At 40.9% G+C, this 27,754-nt stretch overlaps 2 protein-coding genes across 2 annotated transcripts in view; one reads left to right on the top strand and one right to left on the bottom strand.

Annotated features, from left to right (window-relative positions):
- kmt2d (lysine methyltransferase 2D) overlaps window positions 1-14,357 on the bottom strand; it is a 126,926-nt gene extending 112,569 nt beyond the window's left edge. Inside the window, exons 1-2 of the mRNA XM_062974026.1 lie at window positions 13,912-14,357; window positions 13,139-13,253 (exon numbers count right to left, since the gene is read on the bottom strand). The gene's annotated coding sequence lies outside the window, so the exon portion shown is untranslated. The remainder of the gene's footprint in view (window positions 1-13,138; window positions 13,254-13,911) is intronic.
- Window positions 14,358-14,445: 88 nt separating this feature from the next.
- On the top strand, window positions 14,446-26,048 carry LOC107983071 (zinc finger protein ZFP2-like). Its single transcript, XM_062974041.1, has 2 exons — window positions 14,446-15,930; window positions 24,398-26,048. Exon 2 carries the CDS (start codon window positions 24,575-24,577, stop codon window positions 25,349-25,351), a length of 777 nt encoding a protein of 258 aa, XP_062830111.1. The 5' UTR covers window positions 14,446-15,930; window positions 24,398-24,574; the 3' UTR covers window positions 25,352-26,048.
- The last annotated feature ends 1,706 nt before the right edge of the window (window positions 26,049-27,754 follow it).

Below are 27,754 nucleotides of genomic sequence, written 5' to 3'. Positions count from 1 at the left end.
ATATTCCCATCCTAACCCAAGTAATGAAGGTGGAGGCATTACTTTTCATTCAACCATCGTAGAAAGGCCTATCTTTCATTGTATCATTGCCAATAAGTTCCTAAGTATTACATTCCAATATTTTTACTATAAAATCTAGACTTCACAAAACTTGTGTGCAAAAGTGACACCACTCATTTCTGAACAGATGCACAAATAGAAAAATGTACAATTCGAAGCTGAATCCAAATTCTGAGAAATATGGAAGTGAATATTCAGTGCAATTTGAACTGCTCATTGCTATATATCAGCCTTTTCAGATGGGTGATAAGTGTTATAAAATGAAGAGGGCAGAGTTTATATTTTTATTGCTGTAGCTTGTTCCAAAATTCAGTACAACTGCATGAAATAAAAACAGAAACAATGACACTACAAGTTGAGTAACCCTTATCCAAAGGTTTTTGGATTTTAGATTTTGGAAGAAATGTGTTTGTATATAGAAACATAATGAGACATTCTAGAGATGGGACCTAAGAGTAAATACAAAATTAATCTCAATCATGGTATTTTTATCCAAAATCTTTTTTATAATATTGTGCATATAACAATGTTTGTGCACATTAAACCATCAGAAAGCACAAGTGTCATTATCTCAACCACTTATATGAACAATTTTGGAAGATTTCAGAATTCTGGATAAGGGATTCTCAACCTGGATTTCCCTAATATGTCTCTTGAACTTTAAGGGCAAAAGCCCAAAAATGACAACACTGAATTCCATTTTTGGAAAAAGGAGGGACATAATTTTAAAAACAAGCAATAAAAAAACATATACCAAAATAATAAACCCCTCTGATATCACAAGAAGAAAAGAAACAAGCCTCTGACTTAATGCTGACAATATTAAAAGTCCAAAGGAGTACATAAAAGGTGAGGTAGGAAAATCAGACAGCGATACAATTAATACTGTAATGTCTGGGTTTTTTTTCCCAATTGCCAGTATCTTCGGGTATATTCGAACGAAAAAGCTGAAGATTACCTCTTGCTTTAGCAAGTCCAGTTTCATCAGAGATGATCAACAATCATGTCTGGGGCTGCTGGTGGAAGCATTTGAGTGCTGAAAGAACATAATTCACCCACGTCCAGCAATGAACATATCTGCTATTGCATGTAAATATCGCCACCTAAGTTATAAGAGAACATTCCTCCAGCACATGGATTAAGGAAAGGCTGAGGTAATACTCCCAGTTCTGTTAGACTTCAATTTCTGTCAACATCTATTAGCCTGACCAGTAGTGAAATATAATGGGAATTAAGTTTATCAAGATTAGACAAAAAAATCATTTCTAGGCTTCACTCCTACATACTGCATATTTACTGATGTCGAAAAGTAAGGTATTTTAAGGTTACAGAGTGAGCTCTCTATTTGTATGTGAAAAGTATTCCAAAGCATTACACAGATCTTTATTTATTTATTATTTATTACAGTACTTGTATCCCACCCTTCTCACCCTATAGGGGACTCAGGGCAGCTTACAATAAAAACACATATATAAAAGTAATACAGAACATTCAATCAATTAAAATTAAATATAAACATTCATAAAAATATACATATAAATATACAAACTCCTATTTTAACTGAGAATCTAAATCCATGATGAGTATTCCATCAAGATAAAAACCACTCCACCAGAGAAGTGGTTCTTGTTGCCCAGTATCCTTGCTCAGCACACTAAACTGTTCCTACTCTCTTTCATATCCATTTGTGATGGAGGCTTTGCAACCCAAACAGTGATCCAGAACCTACATTAGTTCCAACAAGATTTGGAACATCTATCTAACCTGTTTATGACCATCACTGAGTCCTCTACCAACAGGGCTGACAGGCACTATGATGAAGAATTATATAGGAAAAGACAATAAGAGCAATGTTGCCATTTATACATTTAAGTCTACACATTTATACAGAATGCTAGGAAATAGCAGAGGTAAACAACCCAATACATGTTCCCCTGAGAATATAGGCAGCCAGAAAATGGAAGAGAAGGTGCTTTTAAAAAGCTGGAAAAACCCAAGGACCACTCACCCACATTTTACGGGTAGATCAGAAAATATATCACTGAGTCAGAAGTTAAACCAAAACTAAAGAAAGAACTAATTATTAATTAGTACTAATGGACTACTACTAAGTAGAAAATCAAGACTCGGCACTTTATGTTTTAATATGTTATATGTTTTTAATCTGTTTCATTGTTTTATGTGTTTTATTTGTCTAGATGTACTAATTGTTTTATAAGTTTAATATTGGTTTTATTGTAATTTCTATGATACGGCATTGAATTCTTGCTGGATTTTGTAAGCCGCCTTGAGTCCCCTGTGGGGTGAGTAAGGCCGAGTATAAATTAAGTAAGTAAACAAACAAACAAACAAACAAACCAGGACTGGTACTTATCTTATGCTATGTTTTCTGTTCATCTGATCTGGTGTAGTTATCACAACAGGTTTGTTGAAAATATACTGTACTGGGACTACCAAATTGTGTCTCAGCAGCCCCGTGCAGAAGTAGAACAGAGAGAGGAGAGACAGAATGAGCTGCCTATGGAAAGGTTTTTTTCACTCTCTTTATTTTTTCATTTTATTTCAAAACATTTAAAACATAATACCATTGTCTTGTCACATCATCTACTCCCAAATCAATATCTCCCACCACTCCAATCATTCACATTGCCAGCTCTGTCAATTCTATTATGTACATTTATTTATTATAATTTAATCCATTACAAATAATTACTGTAATGTTTTCTAATTGTTCATCCACAATTTTTTGGACATTAGGTGGTTTAAATTTGCCTTTGCTTTTACACATGAAGCTAACAAATAGTTTCCTTGTATTATCAAATAACTCTTATTTCAGTTCTCTTTTTGCTAATCATAATTTATAAGTTAATGTTTTCTATAGGGATATCATCCATATCTTGTTTAACCAATTCTTTACTAAAAAATTCTCTAGCTTTTTCCAGGTTCTAGCGATTTTGAGTCTTGTGGCACATACGCAGTAAAACATTTTTATTTCCCAAGTTATTGTTCTTACTTTTGAATACAGAAATCAATAGTAGGGCACCCCTGAAATATACAACTTTTCCCCTAAATTTGGCTTATCCATGATAAAACTTCATCTCAGAATCTCCATACTTTTGGGCATGTCAGCCACATGTGACTCCAGTCCCCTATTTCTCCACACTTTCTCAAACATAGTTTAGAGATTAATTCTATGTAGTTTGACTGGATAATAATACCATCTGTGCATAATTTTTAGGGTAATTTCTCTCAGTTGTGATGCAACTGGTTTATATGCTTGGGTTTTCCAAACTGCGTTCTATTGTTTCGTTCTATTTTAAACCTTAACAACATGGAAAGAGTGAGAGCTGCTGTTGATGAATTATATGAAAATTGAGGAGTGTGAAAAATATTGCATAGAAGGAGACTCATGCAAACAGAAAAAGTATAAAAACCCAGAGTAGAAAGAGGTTAAGGCTCAGTGAAGTAAAAGAGCTTACTCCATACAATACCCTTTGGGACAAATCATCACCACTTTACAAGAAGGGAAGTCTAACCTTTGAAGACTTCACCCTCTTTGTTTCCTCCACTTTTGATCAGCAGGCCTCAGTTAGGGGAACATTAATCCATATTTCCTCTGGATTAATCTGTCTCCTTCCAAATTTTCAAAGGACACTAAATGGGGTTCATCTGCATATTCCCAAGGCCTCCTACCCTTTTAGCCATGCACAGCAAGTCCCATGCATATCTTCCAGCTATTTCACTTTTTGAAGATGGGACCTGTGGTTTGACCACCTCAGAGATTATGATTTTTATTTGTACCCTATTTTTGTCTCTACAAAAGACTCAAAACAGTTTAGATTTAAAGAGGAACATCCTGCTTAAAATCTCATGGATAGTAATGTGAGGAAAGGAAGGATTTCACTAGATTCCTACTTTGGGATCTGAGTTCTGGGCATAACTTTGGAATATGGGAGAATCTAACTCTCCCTTCGCCTTCAACTAGACCAGTCCACTTTTTCTGAGTGGCGATGGATGGGAAGTAGGAGTGCCTTTCTTCATCCTCAAACTGTGCTGCCACCACTCTCCCTCCCCCACTGATACGTTCCCAACTTTTTGGCCTGTCCTCAGAGGAACATGCCTGCTCCAATGCACACAAAAGTGGCCTCAACTGTACCATTGCCACCATAGTGCATGTAAACTCGCTGACAGTTGAAAATTGATGTTAGATTTTCTATCCCATTGTGAAACACTACTGTCTTACATACAAGTCCTAAGGCTTGGCTCTTCGGCTTATGGTTATGATACAGGAGTGGGCAGCACTAAAAACTAAAATGGATTATGTCAATAATGCCATTGTATTTTCCAAGTTTAGCAGAAAAATAGGGTGAAAAAAATGAAGATGTGGTTCCATTTATATTGCATCCTATTTCTCTTTGATATTTTGCAAAGCAGAAATCAAAGATTATATCTGTCAAGTTTCTCTTAAACTAGTTATCTCAACAATAAAACCTATTCCTGTTTACTTTGCCATGAAGCTCCTTGACAAACCTAACAAACCTCTATTCTGCTACATGAAAAAATTGTGGTTCTCCTAAGATGTTCAAGGATGCAATAGATAGTGGGCATAGAGGCAGAGGCAAGTCAAGTTCTCTTTCTGGGCTAAAGGTCACTCCTTCAAAATCCTCTTCCTTCTCCCTCCCTGTTCAGGCTACTTGCAGCACAACTCTACATATTCATTTGGAAGCATGTGCCATTTGTCTATAGGGTTTATTCTCAGGTAAGATATGTACAATTGCAGCCCCTGTGACACATTCTCTAATGCAATGGATTACATTAAACAGGACTGAGCAAATTTCTGGGATAGAAATCACACGGTCATCACCACCATAACTTCAATCAATCAGGGTTTGCTTTCAGACTCAGTGAAATGAAGCAATTGTGCTTGAAAACGAGGTGCATAAAAGTCTTTTTAAGACATTTAGTGTTTTCTGTAACATTGACAGGATTGAAAACAAGGGACACACTTCCAATCTGCCTTGTTTGAGCATGGAATTTTTTTTTATTTAATGGGTTTAAAGGGGAAACAGGGTCTAGGTAGTAAAGCTGTTGGACCCTTCAAGAAGAGCATAGAAATAGATAGGGTACCACATGCAGCCCATAGTCCAAATGTTGCCTACACTGTTGCTGGTAGAAAACTGGAGGTTCAAAATACTGAATACTGTAGTTCACTGTAGTTTCTTAAAATATAAGGAAGGAAAAAAAGGAATGGGGAAATCTAGCAGGACCTTTGAGACAGACTTATTTTAACATGCACTTTTATGGATTTCTATGTGCTTCTTAAGACACATTGACAGAAAAGGGAATTTTTATTTTTATTTTTATTTATACCCCGCCTTTCTCTCTGTGGGAACTCAAGGAAGCTAATGCTCAACACTAAACAAGTTTAAAAGGTGCAATATAAAAGTTAAAAAAACCAATTAAATAAGAGTGTAGTAAAAACGGAATTAAAATACACTAAAATTGCCTTTAAAACTCATATTCATAAGTCACAGATGCGCCTCACACAAGCACACATCTCTCCAGCCATCTCTTTGAAAAAATATTCACAGTACTTCTCTAAGTTTGGGCTATAAAATACAAGTGGACTTGGGTTTGACCTATCTGAAGCATAACCTTCTCAACTAGAAGCTAAAAGTAATACATTACAAGCAGTTTCCTAAATCCTTTTTTTTTTTAATGAGGGCATAAGGAAGCTATATAATGAATGGTTTTATGTTGTAACAAGAAACATGTTATTGTTACTTTTAAAGGGCATTTTGAGGCATTTGAGCAAAATCTTTCCAACTACGGTATTATGCCATCCCTTATCAATAAAATAATGGAACTAGATAATAAATGTGTTTGATGGGTCCTCAGGTGTTTTAGTCTACAACTCCCAGAAATCCCAGCCAGTTTTCCAGCTGTTAGGATTTCTGGGAGTTGAAGGCCAAAGCATCTGAGGACCCACAGGTTAAGAACCATTACTCTAGATCAGGGGTCCCCAAACTAAGGCCCGGGGGCCACATGCGGCCCATCGAAGCCATTTATCCGGCCCCCGAGGTGGCTCCCTCCTCCTTCACCGAGGTAGGCACCTTCTAAAGCTTTGCTTGTTTATAATGGTACAGTAGAGTCCCACTTATCCAAGCTAAACGGGCCGGCAGAAGCTTGGATAAGCGAATATCTTGGATAATAAGGAGGGATGAAGGAAAAGTCTATTAAACATCAAATTAGGTTATGATTTTACAAATTAAGCACCAAAACTTCATGTTATACCACAGATTTGACAGAAAAAGTAGTTCAATACGCAGTAATGTTATATTGTAATTACTGTATTTACGAATTTAGCACCAAAATATCACGATATATTGAAAACATTGACTACAAAAATGGCTTGGATTATCCAGAGGCTTGGATAAGCGAGGCTTGGATAAGTGAGACTCTACTGTATTTTAATTATTATTTAATTAATCATTAATTATTAAGGGGTGCTTTGCTAGTGCTTTTAGTGCACAAAGGCAGAAGGGATTTGGACTAAATGGCCCAAGAGGTCTCTTTCAACCCTCTTTATTATTATTATTATTATTATTATTATTATTATTATTATTATTATTATTGGGGCCTCCGGCGACACAGTGTATTAACGCACTGAGCAGCTGAACTTGTGGACCAAAAGGTCACAGGTTCAAAACCGGGGAGCGGAGTGAGTGCCCACTGTTAGCCCCAGCTTCTGCCAACCTAGCAGTTCGAAAAAATGCAAATGTGAATAGATCAATAGGTCTGGTGGGAAGGTAACAGCTCTCCATGCATTCATGCCGTTGTCTATGGACAACGCCGGCTCTTCGGCTTAGAAATGGAGATGAGCACCAACCCTCAGAGTCAGATACGGCTGGACTTAACGTCAGGGGAAACCTTTACCTTTTTACTATTATTATTATTATTGTATGACACAGCAAACAAGATAGACATGCTGGATTTCGTATCACAAAATCACAAGTCGAAAACTTCCCAAGTGTCTAGAACTGTGTGATGTATTTTCGGATGATGCGTGCAGATCCCACGGGTGGCCTTTTGCAGTTGACAGATCGTAATTTTGTCAATGTCTATTGTTTCCAAATGCCAGCTGAGATCTTTTGGCACGGCACCCAATGTGCCATCACCACCGGGACCACCTGTACTGGTTTCTGCCAGAGTCTTTAAAGTTCAATCTTGCGGTCCTGATAGCGGCTGAGTTTTTCCTGTTGTTTTTTGTCAATCTGACTGTCACCTGGGATGGCAACATCAATGATCCAAACCTTTTTCTTTTCCACAACTGTGAGGTCTGGTGTGTTGTGTTCCAGAACATTATTATTATTATTATTATTATTATTATTATTATTATTATTATTATTATATTAACATTGAGGCTGTATTTGTTCCCATTTTGTTTTTTTAATTCAAAATAAGATATGTGCAGTGTGCATGGGAATTTGTTCATAGTTAAAAAAAAAACAACAACTATAGTCCGGCCCTCCAACAGTCTGCGGGACCGTGAACTGGCCCCTTGTTTAAAAAGTTTGGGGACCCCTGCTCTAGATGAACAAACAGCTGCAGGTCAGATGGCTCCTGAACCAAGGTGCTATTCAAATGATGCTTGCCTCTAAAACACTTGGTACTGTACTAAAAAAAAAAAAACAACTTTTCATAGGGAAAGGTTTAACTGTTACTCATATGAAAAGAATCCTTAGAAACATTTCCCCAAAGCACAGAAAAGGGCAAAAAAGATTAACAGAATCTGCCTTGTCCCATGAGCCCAGCCAAAACTATGGTCCCTTCCACACAGCTATATAAAATCCACAATGAACTGGATAATGTGGCAATGCGTACTCAGATAATCCAGTTCAAAGCAGATATTGTGGATTATCTGCCTTGATATTCCGTGTTATATGGCTGTGGCCCTCTGTTTCTTTCCCTTTGCACAGAACTAAGAAGAAGATGGTGGAAAAGAGAACATTTATTAATAGATTTTCTTTGAGCCAGTTATAAGCATCGCAACAAGCTCCCTATAACCGCTCATCAGCAGGTTCCAAAGGTACAGTCCATGGTAATGTCTTCTTCAGAGTTCAAATATGACCAACACAGGTTTGGATCTACCTCACTTTTTCCAACTATAAATAGAGCTGTTTTAACAAATACATAAAACCCGGTGACTCGACCTTCTAGGTTTTCAAAATATCTGCTAGGCCAGAGCTTGCATTCTACCATTCTTAAGTAGCCTTAGTCTGTCAACAGAACATATTAGTCTAACACACTTAGTTAAGTTTACATAGAAATGGATGTGACTGAAAATTATTAATCATTTTGCAATTGTTATATCAGCTAGATATTTTTAGCTGGATAGCTATGAATCAAAACTTAATACACCTTAATGTACTAGATCTCAGATGCACTGTTAGTTGATTTTGTTTTTATCAATAAAAATAAATATTAATTTAAAAAAGGAAATCATCGTTCTTTCACAACACTCAGATAATGCATGTTTACAGCAGCAGATACCATCCTGGAAGAGGCATTATCTCTAATAAGAAGCAACCAGTGTGATGTAGCAAAATGATCACTGGGCTATGATTCTGGAGGCCAGGGTTAAAATATCTGTTCAGCCATAGAAACCTAGTGGGTAACTTTGAGCATGTCACACACTCTCAGCCTCAGAGAGTGGCAAAGGAAACCTGGGGACAAGGTTACCTTTGGGTCGCCACAAATCGGAAATAACTTGAAGGTGCACAACAATGACAGAAAGAGTACTTTCTCACATGATTCTGACACTTTAAAAAGAAGAATCACATAATTTTAGTTATTTGCTGACTGATTAATTACAAGTATCTTTTTAACTTATGATAAGCCTTTAAACAGAGCAGTTTTGCCAGTGAAAATGAATAATCATTGTGACCCCATTTTAATACGCATACTGGTTATTTCAACAGGGATGTCTTCTAATGAAGCAGCAATTCAACTCAGTGAAGTGACAGAATCTGTTAACTCAGAATTTTAATTAGCTTTAAACACTCTAATTTAGATCTATTTTGCATGTTATGATTATGATCCAACCATAAGAAAAACATTCAATGACATGCTAAGCAGTCCTTGTATATCTGGCCATTAAACTAAAATATGTTTAATCTGTTTATCTGTTTTAAGTATTTACAGTGTTTTACACATTCTGATATACCATAGGTGGCATTTTCCTAGCACATGACTGAACAATGTATGTATCTTTCAATAGCTATTAAACAGGAAGAATTATTAAAAGTGTTTATATAGTCCCGCTTTAGGACTGTTTGTTTAAAAACCTTTAAAAAAACTGAATTTAGTAGGCAATAGACAACATGGTATCTCAGCAGACGGTAACTTAGAAGGGTCTAAGACTTGTTCTATATACCAAAGCAAAAGTATACAATCAAAAAGGCAAGACACATATTTTATGCCTAGGAATAACATTCTGTCAAACTACCTTTGCCACAACCCAGCCAAGAGCCAAGCTGTTTCTTTTTTCCCTACCTAGCCAACAGCTTTTTCATTTGCTTACTTCAAGTAAAATATGGCTGACTTTTCATCTGCCATTGTTTTAAGTGTTACATTTTGAACAAGGAACTCAAAGCTCAAGGGGTCTCTTCAGACACCAATAGAAATAAGGAATATTTCATATAAAGCCCTACTACTGAAAATATTCCATCCTTAGTCACCTGTCCTGGCTTAGTCAACAGAGCAGACCTTCCACAGTACTTCAGGCAATAGCTCAAGGTCTCTGCTTTAACAATTGACGTAACAGCCTAGGAAACATAGTGTAAGGCCCCTTCCACAGTGCCATATAATCCAGATTATCAAAGCAGATAATCCACATTATCTCCTTTTAACTGGATTATATGAGTCTACACTGTCATATCATCCAGTTCAAAGCAGATAATCCAGATTTTATATGACAGTGTAAAAGGGGCCTACATTTGAATTCAGGTATGACCCATCACAATGAGGAAAAAAGCAGCTGTTCCTAGCTGCCTTAGGTCCCTTCCACACAGCTATAAAAATCCACACTGAACTGGATTATATGGCAGTGTGGAGTCAGATAATTCAGTTCAAAGAAGGGCCCTAACAAGAAAATTCCCACAGCTGGTACTCAGCAGATATGTTAAGACTACAATTCCCATATTCCCACAGCCAGCACAATATGGCTTCTCTAGGAAGGACAGTCTTCCTTAAAGTTTTTATTGTGTATTTTAGAGCAATTAACACTTTGAATAATGCTGTTTTTGTTTTTATTAAATCAGGGGTATGAAATCTGTGATGCATCCGATATGTTAGACAATAACTACTGCTATCTTGATCTAACATGTCCAATTGATCAGAATAATAGAACTGCTAATTCAACAACATCTACAGGAGCCCTACATTAATGTTCTCCAGCCCTGCAGTAAATTAAATATTTACTGTTTTCACATTTATTTTAGTGGAAAATGGTAGGAATAAAGCAGAGTACTTTGTTCCCTTCCCCAAGTCATAACAATCTAAGAGTGACACAAGGAAATCAAAAGACCTGAAAAAGTTCTTAAGCAGTAATAAATTCACTTCACAAGTGTTAGATGATAACAGGATAGTGAAGGTATTTTTGTAGCATGAACGGTACCAGATCAGAATACAGCAAGAGTTCTATATCTAACATGACCAGTGACCCTATCACACTGCATAGTTATAGTACTATGATTCCACTAATTGCCATGGCAACACCCTATGAAACCCTACAATCTGCAATTTAGAAAGAAGAATTTTGAATTCTCAGCCAGAAAACTGCAGTGTCTCACTAAAACATGAACCTCAGGATTTCACTGGATGTTACCTGGCAGGATGTCAAAGTGGTATCATAGCAAATTGATTAGTGTAAAATGGCCCCAAATTTTGCACTAAAGCAATACACAATGTAGACATATTGTCATCATTTGGGCAGGAAAACTATGAGAAGGTGTCAGAGGTAATACCATCATTGGCAACAACAAAGATGCTTTTTTGGTACATTACACAATGGATACCTCTTTGGAAATCTGTGTGCATGAAAGGTCAAGGATCCAGCAATCCCTGGTACAACTGTTCTCCAAAAATAGTTATGTCAGTAATGGGATTTGAAAACAGCACTTGCATCATCCAGGACAACCCCAGGTGAGCTCTGTTCCTTATCATAAGACAAAGCATATCTTATGGAGGACACATACAATAATACCACACATACCACATTGCCATCCACAAAACCAGTTGCTATTCAGCTGCTGCCCCCCTCCCCCACTGTCAAGACAAGAAGAGGTTTTCCTTTCCATTCCTTTTTTTTCCTTTAGAGGCTGAAATCCAACTGTGAGAGTTAACTGACACAGAGTGCAACAGGTGTGGCCAACAGGCTCCCAGAGGATAATAGCCAGAAAGGAGAGATGTTTATTTAATTGAGGAACAGTGCTCAACGTTAGACCCCCCCCCCAAAAAAAAAAGATTAGATCTAGGCAATTCTGTTGAGTATGAAGTTCAGTTCCTCATTCTAGAACCCATGTGTAGAAGTGTTTTTGCAGCAACCTACACCAAGACTATGGATTTCAGCAGCTTGACAACAAGATACAATTGATACACACACTCACACACAAACACCAAACTGTGGCAACATAGCCAAGCATCTAAGAGAATGCTGGCTTGGAGAGAAAGAAAATACCAATACAGTTCTCTTCCCCAACCCCCAGCCCTTCTCCCTAGAGCAAATCCCTTTGGACTCCTCCATAATCCAATGCAGGTTGAGCTGATCTCCGGAGGGCTGCTAGGCAAAAGTAGGCCTCGCCTCAGGAGCAGCTTCGCTTTGGGAAAAGTGTGTGCTCATGAGGCAGTAAGCCATTTGATTTAATCATAGCTAATTCTAGGGGACAGGGTAAGCAATCTTATTTTTTTAAAAAAAAAATCTTTAAAACAACAACAACAAAAACGGGTGGCAGGAGGGCACTCATATTCAGTGGAAGACATAACATCTCAAGGCTGGATATCATCCATTTGCACAGACTAAAACGTCCGTATTTCAGAACTGCCTGCCTGCTCGCAATATAGGCCTGTTTATTAATATACTTTTTCCTCTCTGCACCGGTTTTAAATGGGGCTGAAAAGAAATGTATGGAGGAGGGAGTCCATTGTGGATATGAATCTCACTTGGAGGGGGTGGGGTGAATGGCTTCAAACCTCTAATGAGTTGTTAACTAACACTTCCCTTCCAACCCATCCCCCCTCCTTTGTATGTTACAATGAGAAAAGAGACAACTACAGTCCCCTTTGGATTCCTATCTGCTAGGCCAAGGGGAAGAAATTAAGAATCCCTCCATTTACACATATACAATTGCACAGATGTATTTGCTCAATGGGAAGGATGCAAAGAGAATCAATCCTTTCCCCCACTCCTGCTAGTTATTTATTTAAAAAAAGGCAATAGACTGGCCTTGGGCCCCTTCCACACAGCTGAATAAAATCCCACATTACCTGCTTTGAAATGGAATATACGGCAGTGTGGACTCAGATAACTCAGTTCAAAGCAGATACTGAGGGATTTTCTGTCTTGATATTCTGGGTTATATGGCTGCGTGGAAGGGCCCTTGGTCAATTTGGGAAAATATTTTCAGGGGTTTTTTCCCTCTCAGCAGCCCTCATTCACCCAGCCTTCCTGATCAGCTTTTGCACAACAGATATCTCCCACACTAGAATCCTACATAAAATCAGCAAGGTTTTGATGCCCGCTGTAAAAGGAGGACACTGAGGGCCCTTCCACACAGCCCTATACCCCAGAATATCAAGGCAGAAAATCCCACAAGATCTGCTGTGAACTGTGTTATCCGAGTCCACATTGCCATATATTCAAAATTAAAAGCAAAGATTGTGGGATTTTCTGTCTTGATATTCTGGGATATAGGGATGTGTGGAAGGGCCCTCAGTGTCCTCCTTTTTTAGATCTATGAGGGAAAGACTGTTTTAGATAGACGAGGAAAGAAAAAACAACAACAGGGAATATCCTTACCTGTCTTCTACAAGGTGATCCAGAAATCCTCACCCGGCAAAATCCATCGGCAAGATCCAGCAGAAATCATTATCCAAAAAATCCAGAAATAGGAAGGGTGTGCATTTGTTCCCTCCTTAAAAAAAAAAGGTGGGTGAGGGGAGGATTTTTATTGACAGCCACAAAGAAAGAAAAACAAGCAGTAGCTGAAGGAAAAAAACCAAAACAAAACATAGGGCCCTTCCACACAGCAATATAACCCACACTATCTGCGTTGAACTGGGTTATCTGTGTCCACACTGCTATATATTCCAGCTCAGAGCAGAAAATGTGGGATTTTATTTAGCTGTGTGGAAGGGGCCTAGGGTTTGGGAAGGATGCTAAATCCCAATATCCGAGGCTGTAGGAAGCCAAAAGCCCATGCGAAAGGAGGGCAAGGGGGCTGAGTCGAGCTCGGTCGCTTCCAAAATAAGGCCGGGCCGGTGGGACGGCACACAAAGGGAGCCAGCTCCGGGGTTGCCTTTGATCTTCTTCCTGCAGCCGCATCCGACGACAACAACGACGGAGGCCTCCTCCTCCTCCTCTTCTTCTTCCTCGGGCCCTGGCTGTTACGGATTTCAGCCTCGGGCTTCCTTTGTGCGCCCCCAAACGGAGGCCCAAAAGCAAGGGAGGAGAGGAAGGGAAGGGGAAGGGGAAGGAGTCCCTCCCTCGCTCCTTCCCTTCAGGCCCAGGCCTTCTCCTGCCTTCCCTTCCCCGTCCCTTATTTATTATTATTTTTTTGTTCAACTTCTCACCTCTCTCTCTCCTCCTCCTCCTCCTCCCCTGGCGCCCTAATCCTCCGCTCCAGGAGAGGGAAAGGGCCTTCAGAGAAGCATCGCCAGCTAGGCCTTCCTTCCTTCCCTCCTTTGCCCCGCTTCCTCGCCCTCTCTTCCCTCACACACAAGAAACTGAACGGAAAGTGTTCACCGAGGCGGCCATTTTCAGAGAGGAAAGTAGGTCCTGCTGGGCCAGCTCCGGGTTTGCTTCACCTCCCTCCCTCCCTCCTGTGCAAAAAAAAAAAAAAAAACCTAGGGAGGGCGAGTTCTCGGAGTGAGGGGCTCGTCCCCTCTCCCTCCTTCCTCCCGGCGCCTCTAGGAACCCCTTTGGGAAAAGGCTTGTTTCCCCCCTCTTCTTCCGCGCGGCGGGGGGGAGGGGGGGCTGCGAGGAGGAGGGAAGAAGAGAGGGCGCTCATTGGCCGTCGGAAGGATACGCAGAAACGGCGCGAGGGGAAGTGCGCGAGGCGTCCTGTACGGAGCCTCGGTGCACGCTAGGAGAGGGAGGGATCCCTCCGCCGGGGTTAACCCCCTCGGGCCCGGGCCGGGCGGCTTCAGAAGCACGTGGGCCGAGTTCAGAGGGCCCTTCCTTCCTCGCCTCCTTCGGACACTTTCTTATGCAGAGAGAGAGAGAGAGAGAGAGGTGTTGTCGAAGGCTTTCATGGCCGCAATCACTAGGTTGCTGTGAGTTTTCCGAGCTGTCCGGCCATGTTCCAGAAGCATTCTCTCCTGACGTTTCGCCTGCATCTATGGCAAGGTTGTGAGGTCTGTTGGAAACTAGGCAAGTGAGGTTTATACACCCGTGGAATAGTGCCCAGGAAGAGAATGATCTTTGCCCAATCGGGGCACGTGCCTCCAGAGCTCTGCCAATGTGGCCTGCGCGCGCCCCAGCGGCGCGACACGGGTTCTCGTCTCGTCTGAACACGCAGCGCCGCTTGGTACCAGCAAGGCTTTTTTTTTTTTAATTCGTTTGTTTTGGCAAACCTTTCTGTGAGCCATCAGAAGCTATCTAAAACCTCTGTGACCCAGAGATGCCACTGAGTGGGCCCCTTTTCCTCCTGGGGTGGAGGAGGCGACGTATTTCCTTTCCCAAGGTGTGCCACAAACTGGCCCAGCGCATCTGTATCCTCATTTTGGAATGGGCTGTTGAAAAACCTAGTGCTTTTGGGTTGTGAGTTTTTCGGGCAGTATGGCTATGTTGAAGAAGCATTCTTTCCTGACATTTCATCCACATCTATGGCAGGCATTTGAAACTGGTCAAGTGAGGTTTATATATCTGGAATGTTCAGGGTGGGAGAGAGAACTCTTGTCTGCGTGAGGCAAGTGTGAATGTTGTGATTCACCTGGATTAGCATTGAATAGCATTCAGCTTCAAAGCCTGATTGCTTCCTGCCTGGGGGAATCCTTTGTTGGGGGGTGTTAGCTGGCCCTGATAGTTTCTTGTCTGGAATTCCCCTGTCTTTTGAGTTTGTTCTTTATTTACTGTTCTGATTTTGGAGTTTTTAAAATACTGGTAGCCAGATTTTGTTCATTTTCGTGGTTCCTCCTTTCTGTTGAAATTGTCCACATACTTGTGGATTTCAGTGGCTTCTCTATGTAGTCTGACATGGTGGTTGTTAGAGTGGTCCAGCATTTCTGCGTTCTCAAATAATATTTTGTGTCCAAGTTAGTTCATCAAGTGCTCTTCTATGGCTGACTTCTCTGGTTGTATTAGTCTGTAGAGCCTATTGTGTTCCTTGATTCATGTTTGGGCATCGCTGCGTTTGGTGGTCCGAAGCGATCTGAGGCCTTTGTGAGTCAGAGATGCCAAGCCCATGGGCACTGAGTGGGCCCCCTTTCCTCCTAGGGTGGAGGAGGCGACATCTTTCCTTTCCCAAGATGTGCCACAAACTGGACCAGCGCACCTGTATCCTCTTTTTGGAATTGGTTGATGAAAAGTGTAGTGCTTCCCCCCCCCCCCCAATATGTTTCTTTTCCTCTTCTCTCCAGTCCCCAAGCCAGGTGAGTTGGTCTCTTTTTTTCTGCACATTTCAAGGTTATTGATTGGAAGGATGATATTTTAACATGATTACTTAGACTGGGTCTGCACTGCCATATAAGGCAGTTTGGATCTGCATTACATGGTCAGTATGTAGATCAGTGGTTCTCACCCTGTGGGTCTCCAGATGTTTTGGCCTTCAACTCCCAGAAATCCTAACAGCTGATAAACTGGCTGGCATTTCTGGGAGTTGTAGGCCAAAACACCTGGGGACACACAGGTTAAGAACCACTAATGTAGACCCATATAAGATAGTTTGGGACTGCATTATATGGGTCTACACCAGGCATGGGTAAACTTCGGCCCTCCAGGTGTTTTGGAATTGTGGGAGTTGAAGTCCAAAACATCTGGAGGGCCAAGGTTTACCCATGCCTGGTCCACACTGAACATATAATGCAGGTCCAAACTGCCTTATATGGCAGTGTAGATCCAAGCATAGTTCTTTTAAAAAGTCCTGGTTTTATTTTACGTAGGATCCTCAATCATTTGGCCATTTTTCTGTTGTTCAATGTAAAGTTCATAAAATATTCAGGACATGATCTACTCCATTTTCCAGAAAGGTATTCAAGCCAATCCACTGCAGCAAAAACAGGAATCTAGTGTTGATCCACCCATTCAGGATCCATGGATTTCGACAGGCACAGCTTGAAAATATTCCAAACAAAATCCCCAAAGCCTTGATTTTGCCATTTTATATAAGGGACACCATTTTATTATGTCATTGAACATAATGGGAACTTGAGCATCCACATATTTTAGTATCCCTGGGTATTGATACGTGTTTTAAATTGTTATACTTTGTTTCTGTATTGGGCTCAGCCCCATGTTAGCCACCCCAAGTCCCTTCGGGGAGGTGGTGGCGGGATAGAAAAATAAAGTATTATTATTATTATTATTATTATTATTATTATTATCCTGGATTCAAACCCCAGCTAATACCAAGGATATGCTTTGCTCTAAAAAAAATTAGTAAGTTTATCATTGTCTAAGTTGTGAGGATCTTTAAAATTGGTGGCTGCTTTTATTTCAAATCTCAGTAACAAACAGAGCCATCCTATGCCTGTTAACACCAGCCCAACTTAGTTCACGCAAGCATATTTTTATTATAATGGTATATTTTAAAGATTTTGGGCTGTTCATATTAAAGGTAAAGGTATTTTCCTGATATTAAGTGTAGCTGTGTCCGATTTTGAGAGTTAGTGCTCATCCTCATTTCTAAGCCAAAGAGCCGACATTGTCTGGAGACGCCTCCAAGGTCATGTGGCCAGCATGACTGCATAGAGCGCCTTTATCTTCCCGCAAAAGTGGTACCTATTGATCTACTCACATTTGCATGTTTTCAAACTGCTAGGTTGGCAGAAGCTGGAGCTAACAGCAGGAGCTCACCCACTCCCCAGATTTGAACCGCCGACTTTTCGATCAAGTTCAGCAGTGGCTGTGCCACTGGGGGCTCGGCTGTTGATATTAGTGACGTTTTAATATCTTGAGTTTATTTGTGATTTACCTTTTTATCATCATGGGGTTTGATAACTTTAATATAGTTTTAACCTTGTGTTAATCCACTTTGAGTCCCACATAGGGAGAAAAATGGAATATGGGCAAAATAAATATTTTGAGATAAGAAAACATATGAGCGAACGTATAGGACTGGAGCCCAAAGCAATCAATCTTACAAACCCCATTTTTCATGTCAATCAGTATGCTGCTATTGAAATCTCTCTCAAAATAAGGAGAAATACAGCAGATGACGTTTATAAAAATAATAGGATGTGGATAGGGATTTGCGTTGCCTGTATGTTCCTGATGCTGGTTGAGAATGCTATTAGTTAATTTCCCCTTAACCGAGCTTTTCTAAGATTAATGTTTGAGAGATCCCGGTTTACATTTTCAACCGATTTCAGCATCCACTTCTGGTTCAGCTCAGGACTGCATGATTTCCATGGCAACCGTGGTGCTGCCTCGGGTTGTTTGAGGCCTAACACATTTTCAAGAGAACATGCTTTTATTTTTAATAATTTATTGGCATTTTACATTTGTATTCTTTCTTTCTGCCGAGGTTCTCAAGACTGTGTATGTGGCCTTCCTCATTTTTATTCCCATCACAGTCGCGACATTGTCAAGATATTGTTGGATTGCAGTTTTCAATATTCCTCAACATAGACTAGGGCTGATGGAAGTTGCAGCCCCATATCATGGTTCGGATTATTCCCACTTGTGCTCCAACTGTGGGGGCATCTACACGGTAGAATAAATGCACTATGACACCACGTTAACTGTCATGATTTAATGCTATGGAATCTTGGACTTGTAGTTCAGCAAGGGGCCGGTGCTCTTTGGCAGAGAAGAGTAATGTAAATAAATAAAATACGACGAGGGGCAGGCTGCTGGGGATGGTGTGAGTGGGATTTGGGTTGGCTGTGTAGTTTTAATTGTTTTTTTAATGTATTTAATTTGTATGCTTTGTGATGCTAATATTAATATTTACATGCATTTTCTCTGCATTGAGTATCAGGAGAAAGATGGGATAAAAATTAAGTAAATAAATAAAGGCCTTGTAAAACTGTAAACTGCCATGGCCATTAAAGTGTTGTCGAACTGCATTAATTCTACACTGTAGACGCACACTATGAAACCGTACTGCTGTCTTTCTTAGGGCGATGCTGTTGAGCTTGCTTTTCTGCTCAGAGCAGGACCCTGATGATTGGTGATGGAAATTGCTATTGTCATAATAATAATATTTTATTTTTCTATCCCGCCACCATCTCCCCGAAGGGACTTGGGGCAGCTAACATGGGGCTGTGCCCAACACAGAAACAGAGTATAACAAATTAAAACACATAACATGAGGTAAAAGCAATAATACAACAATCAAATAAAATAATCAGTTAAAACATCACATATAATAAAACATTGAATAACTAAGCAAGTTAAGGCAATAATACAAACATTTTTTTTCGTGTCAGGAGCAACCGGAGTTGCTTCTGGAGTGAGAGAATTGGCGTCTGCAAGGACATTGCCCAGGGGACGCCCGGATGTTTTTGATGTTTTACCATCCTTGTGGGAGGCTTCTCTCATGTCCCCGCATGGAGCTGGAGCTGATAGAGGGAGCTCATCCACGCTCTCCACGGGTGGGATTCAAACCTGGCAGCCTTCAGGTCAGCAACCTTCAAGTCACAAGGCTTTTATCCCCTAGGCCACCGGAGGCTCCTAATACAAACATCACCGCAATGGACAAAAAGGGTCAAGCGTAAGAAAATACATTATTCCAAGGGCTATTGATAAAGTGCATAGACAAATGTCAGAGAGACGGCTGGGGTAATGTGGGATAGAATAAATAGGGAGGAAATAAAGTGCTGGAAAGTATACATCAGTGATAGAGGTCTATCAGGGAGATGGTTATTCAAACACATGCTGGCAGAGCCATGTCTTCAGCTGTTTGATAAAGACAGACAGGGTTGGGGCAAGTCTGATCTCCCTAGGGAGGGAATTCCAGAGCCGAGGGGCCACTACAGAGAAGGCCCTCTCCCTCATTCCAGCAAGCCGAGCCTGCAATAGTGACGAGAACGAGAGGAGGGCCTCCCCTGCAGATCGAAGAGGTCTTGCGGGTTCATAGGGGGAAAGGCGGTCGCGAAGGTAGATGGGTCCCGAACCATGCAAGCTTTGTAGGTGATTACCTGCACCTTGAATTGGGACTGGAAAGGGACCAGCAGGCAATCAAGCGTCAGTGAAGAATCCCGGAGGACCCCCAAACTGCGGGCCTGTGTCTTCAGGGGGAGTGCTACCCCGTCGAGCACAGGTTGCCACCCTATGCCCCGATCGGCCAAGCGACTGACCTGGAGGACCTCTGTCTTGTCAGGATTAAGCTTCAGCTTGTTCGTCCTCATCCAGCCCAGCACAGCGGCCAGGCACTGGTCCAGGACTCGAGGGGCTTCCTTGGAATTTGGTGGAAAGGAGTAGTAGAGTTGGGTGTCATCTGCGTAGAGATGGCACCCAACTGCAAAACTCCGGATGACCTCACCCAGCGGTTTCATGTAGATATTAAAGAGCATGGGGGACAGAATAGAACCTTGTGGGACCCCAGGGGTCCGAGCAGGAGTCCCCCAGCTTCACCAACTGGGAACGGCCCTCCAGGAAGGACTGGAGCCACTGCAAAGCAGTACTCCCAAGGCCCATCCCGGAGAGCCGTCCCAGAAGGATACCATGGTCGATGGTATCGAAAGCTGCTGAGATGTCCAAGAGAACCAGCAGGGTCACACTCCCCCTGTCCAGTTCCCTGTGAAGGTCATCCACCAAGGCGACCAAAGCCATCTCGGTACTGTGCCCAGGCCTGAAGCCAGACTCTGACTGGTTTTGGAAGTCGGTGTCCTCCAGGAATCCCTGCAGCTGGGAAGCAACACCCGCTCTAGCACCTTGCCCAAAAACGGGTGGTTAGAAATTGGTCTGTAGTTACCCAAGACCGAAGGGTCAAGGGAGGTCTTCTTCAATATCGGTTTCACTATAGCCTGTTTAAGGCCTATTGGGAATTTCCCTTGGACCAAAGAGGTGTTGATGATAGCTACAAACCAATCAACCAACCCGTCGCTGGCTAGTTTAACTAGCCAAGAGGGGTAAGGGTCCAGAGCACAAGTGGTCACCCTCACAGCCCCAAGGATCCCGTCCACGTCTTCAGGATGAACAAGCCGGAACGAATCCCACAAAATCTGGCAGACAGGTGCCTCGGTTACCTCCTCTGGCATTGCATTCAAACTGGTATCCAAGTCGGAATGTATCCGAGCAACTTTGTCTGCAAAATGGTGCACGAACTCGCAGCACCAAGTTTCCGAATTCTCTGAGAACTCCCCCACCTCAGGGGGGTGAAGGAGCTCCCCAACAACCCGGAACAACTCAGATGATCTATTAGTTGCAGACACTATGTGGGCAGTCGTGAAAGCCTTCCTGGCTGCCCGCAAAGCCGCGGAGTAGGCCTTAATTGCGGCTCTAGCCCGTGTTCGGTCGGAGACGCTATGAGTTTTCCTCCAGCGGCACTCTAGTCCACTTCTTGTGCTTTTCAGCACAGCCAGCTCCTCAGTGAACCCAGGAGTTGAAGTGACTCTACGCAATGAGAGAGAACGCTCGGGGGCAATCATGTCTAATGCCTTAAGCATCTCGCCATCTCGTACTTACAGGACTACAGGTCGAGCATCCTTCATTTGGAATGCCAACATCCAAAATCCTCAAAAATCTAAAATAATGTACACACATTTTCCTTTACACTCAAAATTATTAAAAATACTGTGTAAAACTACCTTCAGGCTATGGGGTTTATGAAAAATACACCATACCTTACAACCTCTGAGGATGCCTGCCATAAATGTGGGCAAAACGTCAGGAGAGCATGCTTCTTGAACATGGCCATACAGCCCATAAAACTCACAGCAACCCAGTGATTCCGGCCATGAAAGCCTTCGACAACACACCATACCCAGTTAGTCATACTATTATGGTAGCTTTAGTTAGCCAGAATGGACATGGATCTAAAAGAAAAATGATTGGTCTTACCTGTACAAGCAAATGTGTCCACATCATCATATTGAACAACCTGAAACTCATCCATCAAAACTGGCTAAGTACATACCTCAGTTACCTCCCTAGACTCTCCTTTCAATGTTGAGCCCAAGTCAAGACCAATCTGAGCAATTTTCTCCACAAAGTATTTAGAAAATTTATCGGTGTGGCTTTATTATTATATTTATTTATACTCCGCTTTATCTCTCCAAAGGGGACTCAAAGCAGCTTAACATATAAGCATTAATACACAATTTGAAATATACAAACATTAAAACAGAATTAAATATAAACAGTATTAAAAATTCACAGTTAAAAACTATTCAACCATATTCAATGCATTTTCAAATTAAAACCACAACAGTGCCAAACTGCATTTGTTCTACAATGTGGGCAACACAATATTTGGCAGGGGAGTGCAGGCTCTTCCTCAGCAGTCTGAGGTTTAGGATAGATTAGCCCTTTAACCACCTGGAGCAGTGCTGGATGAGACAGGCCCCATCTACAGTACAGACTCATATGATGCAGTTTAATTAAACTGCATTGTGTGAGTCTACACTGACCATATAATGCAGTTTCAAACTGCATTATATGTCAGTATAGATGGGGCCTAAGCTGATGTAATATTACAGCAATAATTGTTTCTTTGCTGCCTTGACTGCTGCAAAATAGGTTCTTCAGTCACGTAATAATAATAGTAGTAGTAATAATTGTATTTGTTACCCGCCTCACCTCATTACTTGAGGCAGGACCCCACACAGTTAAAATAAATCATCATGAAATGCATATATTAAAACACATTTCATAAAATACGCATGTTAAAATACAGGACACAAAGATTAAAATACATTAATCATAAATATACATTTAGAATTCATGATTAAAAATTGACTGGGTAGGCCTGCCGGAATGTCTTCTAGATGGTTCCCAACTTGCCTTGAACCTATCATAATGTCTTCTTGGAAAGATCTGTTCATTGCCTGCCCCTGAGACTGAGAGTTTGCCCAAGGCCTTCCACCGAGTTTCTATGGCTGAGCAAGAATTTAAACCCAAATCTGCTTGAGTTCTAGACCAACACTAAAGTCACAGCACTGGCTTTTTAAAAATCCTTCTTTACTCAATTAAAGAGCCTTAGGTAGTCTTTGTTTTTAGCTTTGTTTCGTTAGTTTTGAGAAGCACATTAGAATGGTTGCCAGAGCTGCCGCTTTTTCTCATATTACATTCCTTTAGAGTGGTTCTCAACCTGTGGGTCCCCAGGTGTTTTGGCCTACAACTCCCAGAAATCCCAGCCAGTTTACCAGCTGTTCTGATTTCTGGGAGTTGAAGGCCAAAACATCTGGGGACCCACAGGTTGAGAACAATTCAAAGCTTCTGGTTTTACTCTTCAGAGATTTTCCAGCCTCAAAGTCTCATGTCTCAAGGACGTTCTCTCCCGTATCAGCCAATTTCTCCAATGAATTTTGATCCATAAGTTTTTTCATCTGTGCCAACTTCATGGTAGGCAATAACATCATGAAGCAGAGAATTCAAAATGGCTTTTCCTAAACTATGAAGCAGATCAAGGACAAGGAAGCATGTAATCTTGCAAATTTTATTAGGCTCTTGCTCCCATCATCTTTCGCCACTGGTCAAGTTTAACATCTTAAGGGTTGCATGTACCATAGCCCTGTGATGGATATTAGAACTGTTTATTTACTTTTTCTCTTTCTTGAAGTTGGTTTTTGGTTGGAAATCTAGCAGCTATTTGCTTTAATTTGAGGGTGTTGGATTTGATTCATTTAAAAAAAAGAGTGAAGATTGCACATGCCCTGTTTAATGCCCTTTCAACATCCCTCAATATTTCTCCAGAAATGAGTGAGAATATTCCTGTTCAAGAAGCATGAAGGACAGATGTCTATTTTAATCAAGGCCCTGGCTTCCTGCTGCTGTGCTGCTCTCGGTTTTCTGATTTTAAATTGGTTTTGATACTATATTTGCCTTATGTTGTTTTCAAATTAGTTTTATGTCTGTGAATGCAATGATTTTAGCTACTATTATATTGGATACTAGCTGTGCCCGGCCACGCGTTGCTGTGGCGAAGTATGGTGGTATGGGAAATAAAGTACAGTAGAGTCTCACTTATCCAAGCCTCTGGATTATCCAAGCCGTTTTTGTAGTCAATGTTTTCAATATATTGTGATATTTTGGTGCTAAATTCGTAAATACAGTAATTACTACATAGCATTACTGCGTACTGAACAATTTTTTCTGTCAAATTTGTTGTAAAACATGATGTTTTGGTGCTTAATTTGTAAAATCATAACCTAATTTGATGTTTAATAGGCTTTTCCTTAATGCCTCCTTATTATCCAAGATATTCGCTTATCCAAGCTTCTGCCGGCCCGTTTAGCTTGGATAAGTGAGACTCTACTGTATTGAGGAACTGGTGGTAGTTAAGGTAAAGGATAAAGGTTTTCCCCTGACATTAAGTCCATTATAAATGGGTAATATAGCTGTGTGGAAGGGCCTTGAGTCTACACTGCCATATAATCCAGTTCAAATCTGATAATCTGTATTTTATAGGCAGTGTGGAAGAGGCCTAAGTGAGGCCTAACTCTGCCTGTCCCCTGGGCTGAGTGGGTTGCTAGGAGACCAAGTGGGTGGAGCTTAGCCTTCTAACTGGCAGCAGTTGGATAAAAAGAATTATTCCTCTCCTTCTAATTAGGACTTTATATTTCTTTTCTTTTTGTTGTATGAACGTAGAGGCATGGATGACGGGTTGTGCTGCCAAGTTTAGTGTTTCTGGGATGTGTAGTTTTGTTGTTTTGTCCTAGGCCGAAATTTCATTACCCTTTTATATATATAGATTGGCCCCAACACTTGATCTTTTGCTACCTTTTTGACCAGGAATTGAGGACTGTACAGAGCCACTCTTGGGTGCGGTAAGAAGACCAATAATATACAAAGAATAAATCCTCTGAAGGTGATGATCTTGCTGAAGTTTTGACCTCACTTACACATAAGAAAGGAAAGTAGAAGAGTCAAGTATCTGTATTGCAATTCAACACCCATTTCACTGTTGACATGACAGAGAAACCCTATAAATGTGTGGAGTGTGGACAGAGCTTTACTCAGAATGGACATTTACGTACACATCAAAGGACACACACTGGGGAGAAACCCTATAAATGCCCGGAGTGTGGACAGAGCTTCAGTGAGAGTGGAAGTCTACGTACACATCAGAGGACTCACACCGGGGAGAAACCCTATAAATGCCTGGAGTGTGGACAGAGCTTCACTCAGAGTGGAAGTCTACAAAAACATACAAGGATTCACACTGGGGAGAAACCCTATCAATGCCTGGAGTGTGGACATAGCTTCGCTGAGAATGGAAGTCTACGTAAACATAAAAGGACTCACACTGGGGAGAAACCCTATCAATGTCTGGAGTGTGGGCGGAGCTTCCGTGAGAGTGGAAATCTACGTACACATCAAAGTACTCACACCGGGGAGAAACCCTATAAATGCCTGGAGTGTGGACAGAGCTTCACTCAGAGCGGAAGTCTACGCTCACATCAAAGGATTCACACTGGGGAGAAACCCTATAAATGCCTGGAGTGCGGAATTAGCTTTACTTGTAGTGCAAGTCTACGCTCACATCAATGGATTCACACTGGGGAGAAACCCTATACATGCCTGGAGTGTGGACAGAGCTTCACTCAGAATGGACATCTACGTACACATCAAAGGACTCACACTGGGGAGAAACCTTATAAATGCCTGGAGTGTGGACAGAGCTTCACTCAGAATGGAAGTCTACAAAAACATAAAAGGATTCACACTGGGGAGAAACCCTATTAATGCCTGGAGTGTGGACAGAGCTTCAGTGCGAGTTCCCATCTACACAGGCATCAGAGAATAGTCATCATTGTCACCAGAGTGTCTTTCTAACATGTACAAAAGCAACTAGATTATGAAGAACTGCAAATTCGCCAAAATGTACAAACCGAGAACAATACGGGCACATGTCAGTTGTAAGATTAATTGGAAAAGTGATATCTAAAGTAGAAGTGTGATTATATATTTTACTAGCTGTGCCCAGCCACGCGTTGCTGTGGCAAAGTGGTGGTGGTATTGGTTTAAAATTGTTGTGTAATTTTTATTTGACATTATTTGTATTTTTTAATTAATTTTATTGTAAGTTATCTTTTTGTTGTTACGGTATTTTATTGTATTAATTTTTTAAGTGTTTTTAATTATTTTTAGTGTTTTTTATTATTTTTATTGGGTTGCTAGGAGACCAAGTTGGAGGAGCTTAGCCTTCTAACTGGCAGCAATTGGATAAAAGCAATTATTCCTCTCTCTCTAATTAGGACTTTATTTTTCTTTTCTTTTTTGTTGTATCAACCTAGAGCCGTGGATGATGGGTTGTGTCGTCAAATTTTGAGGTTGGGGGGCCTGTAGTTTTGTTGTTTTGTGGGTCGCCGTGATGCCATCACTCTTTTATATATATAGATAAATGTGAATTATGGAAAAAAGAATAAAAAATAGAAGTCCAGCAGAGCTCAGTGGTGCTTATTTCTAACTCCCCACTAAATAGCCGTATTCAAAACATTAAAGGGTTGTTGTGTTTTCCGGGCAGTATGGCCATGTTCCAGAAGTATTATCTCCTGACGTTTCGCCCACATCTATGGCAGGCATCCTCATAGGTTGTGAGGTTGTCTCTCTTCCTGGGCATTATTCTATGGGTGTATAAACCCCACTTGCCTAGTTTCCAACAGACCTTACAATGTCTGAGAATGCATCCTCATAGGTTGTGAAGTTGTCTCTCTTCCTGGGCATTATTCTATGGGTGTATAAACCCCACTTGCCTAGTTTCCAACAGACCTTACAACGTCTGAGAATGCCTGCCATAGATGTGGGCGAAATGTCAGGAGAAAATACTTCTGGAACAAGGCCATACTGCCCGGAAAACACACAACAACCCTGTGATCCCGGCCATGAAAGCCTTCGACAACACAAAACCAGTAAAGATTGCAGATCTTAAACAATCAAGTTACCCAAACATATGAATTCGCATAATTTCATCTATTCCACACATGGTTATTTAAGTATTCTGCATGTGAGGGTACCTTTTTAAAAGTATGTGGGAATACCTGAGGATACAAAACCTTCATTTTCAGGGTATTCTCTAGGGAAAAATAATTTGAGAGTTGTCATCCCGAACAGGATTTTAGCCACTATTTCTAATGGACAGATATTTTTTTATTGATGGCATCAAGCAGTGCCTTCATTAGAAAAATCTGCCTTGTTATACTGGAATGGGAAACAGTTGGCTTTCCACGTGTTGTTGGACTGTAACTCCCAGCCTCCCTGCAGAACTATAGACAACATTTTTCAGAATTAACTATCAATTGTCTATTTAGGTAACCAGTCATTAATTTGTTAATTACACTGGCAATTCTCTTTGAAGGACAGTATTCTAATTGGCCTGAGTGCAAATCATTGAACTCACAGATCAGGGGCAATTCTCCTGCCTATATAAAATCCATCTGACTTTTTGCATTGGACCATCAGCCTTGATCATTGTTTCTGACCCTTAGGAGCACAGGACCAGTCACCCAGTCCGTGTTGGATTCTAGTCAAAGCCTGGCAGTTACTTTAGTCAAAGTAATTGGGAATGTGCTTAAGAAACAAAATGAAGCGAGGTATTGATGCTTACAATACCATACTGCACAAATTTAATAAACTGAGCATTGATTTAAACCAACACGTCAGTTTGGGAGAAGTAACACCTTAATGCTGTGGATACTGTTTGAAGTATTTGAAAGGGGGCAAAGCTGTGTACTGTCCAATGAAATAAAGGTGATGCCTACACTAGAAGGTCATTTGTAAATAATTAGTGCAGTTTACCAAACTGCAATTATTTGTTATAATGTTACTAATTATGGAAGGGAAAAATTAGTGAATTAGAGCCCCACAATAAAGCATTGGAAAATCATATTACTGCTCCTCTCATTTCTGATATTAACAGGCAGTAGTCACATACTTTCAGACATAACTTTTCATCTGTAAGAGCTAGAAAACTATTTTAAAAAATGAATCTGCAGTTCATGGGAACTCAGTTTTACATTCTGTGCATTTTCTCTGCTCCGAAGAATTGCATCACATACAAAGCCTAAAGGAAAAAATATGGAAAAGATGACCTATGTAGATACACTAAAGGAAATGGATGAAATTAGCTGGGAATCTAAAAGGAAAAAG

The sequence above is a fragment of the Anolis carolinensis genome, chromosome 2 (genome assembly GCF_035594765.1).
Source record: "Anolis carolinensis isolate JA03-04 chromosome 2, rAnoCar3.1.pri, whole genome shotgun sequence".
Lineage (NCBI taxonomy): Eukaryota > Metazoa > Chordata > Lepidosauria > Squamata > Dactyloidae > Anolis > Anolis carolinensis.
Note: the sequence above shows the minus strand (reverse complement) of the source record. Positions and strands in the feature narration are given on the sequence as shown.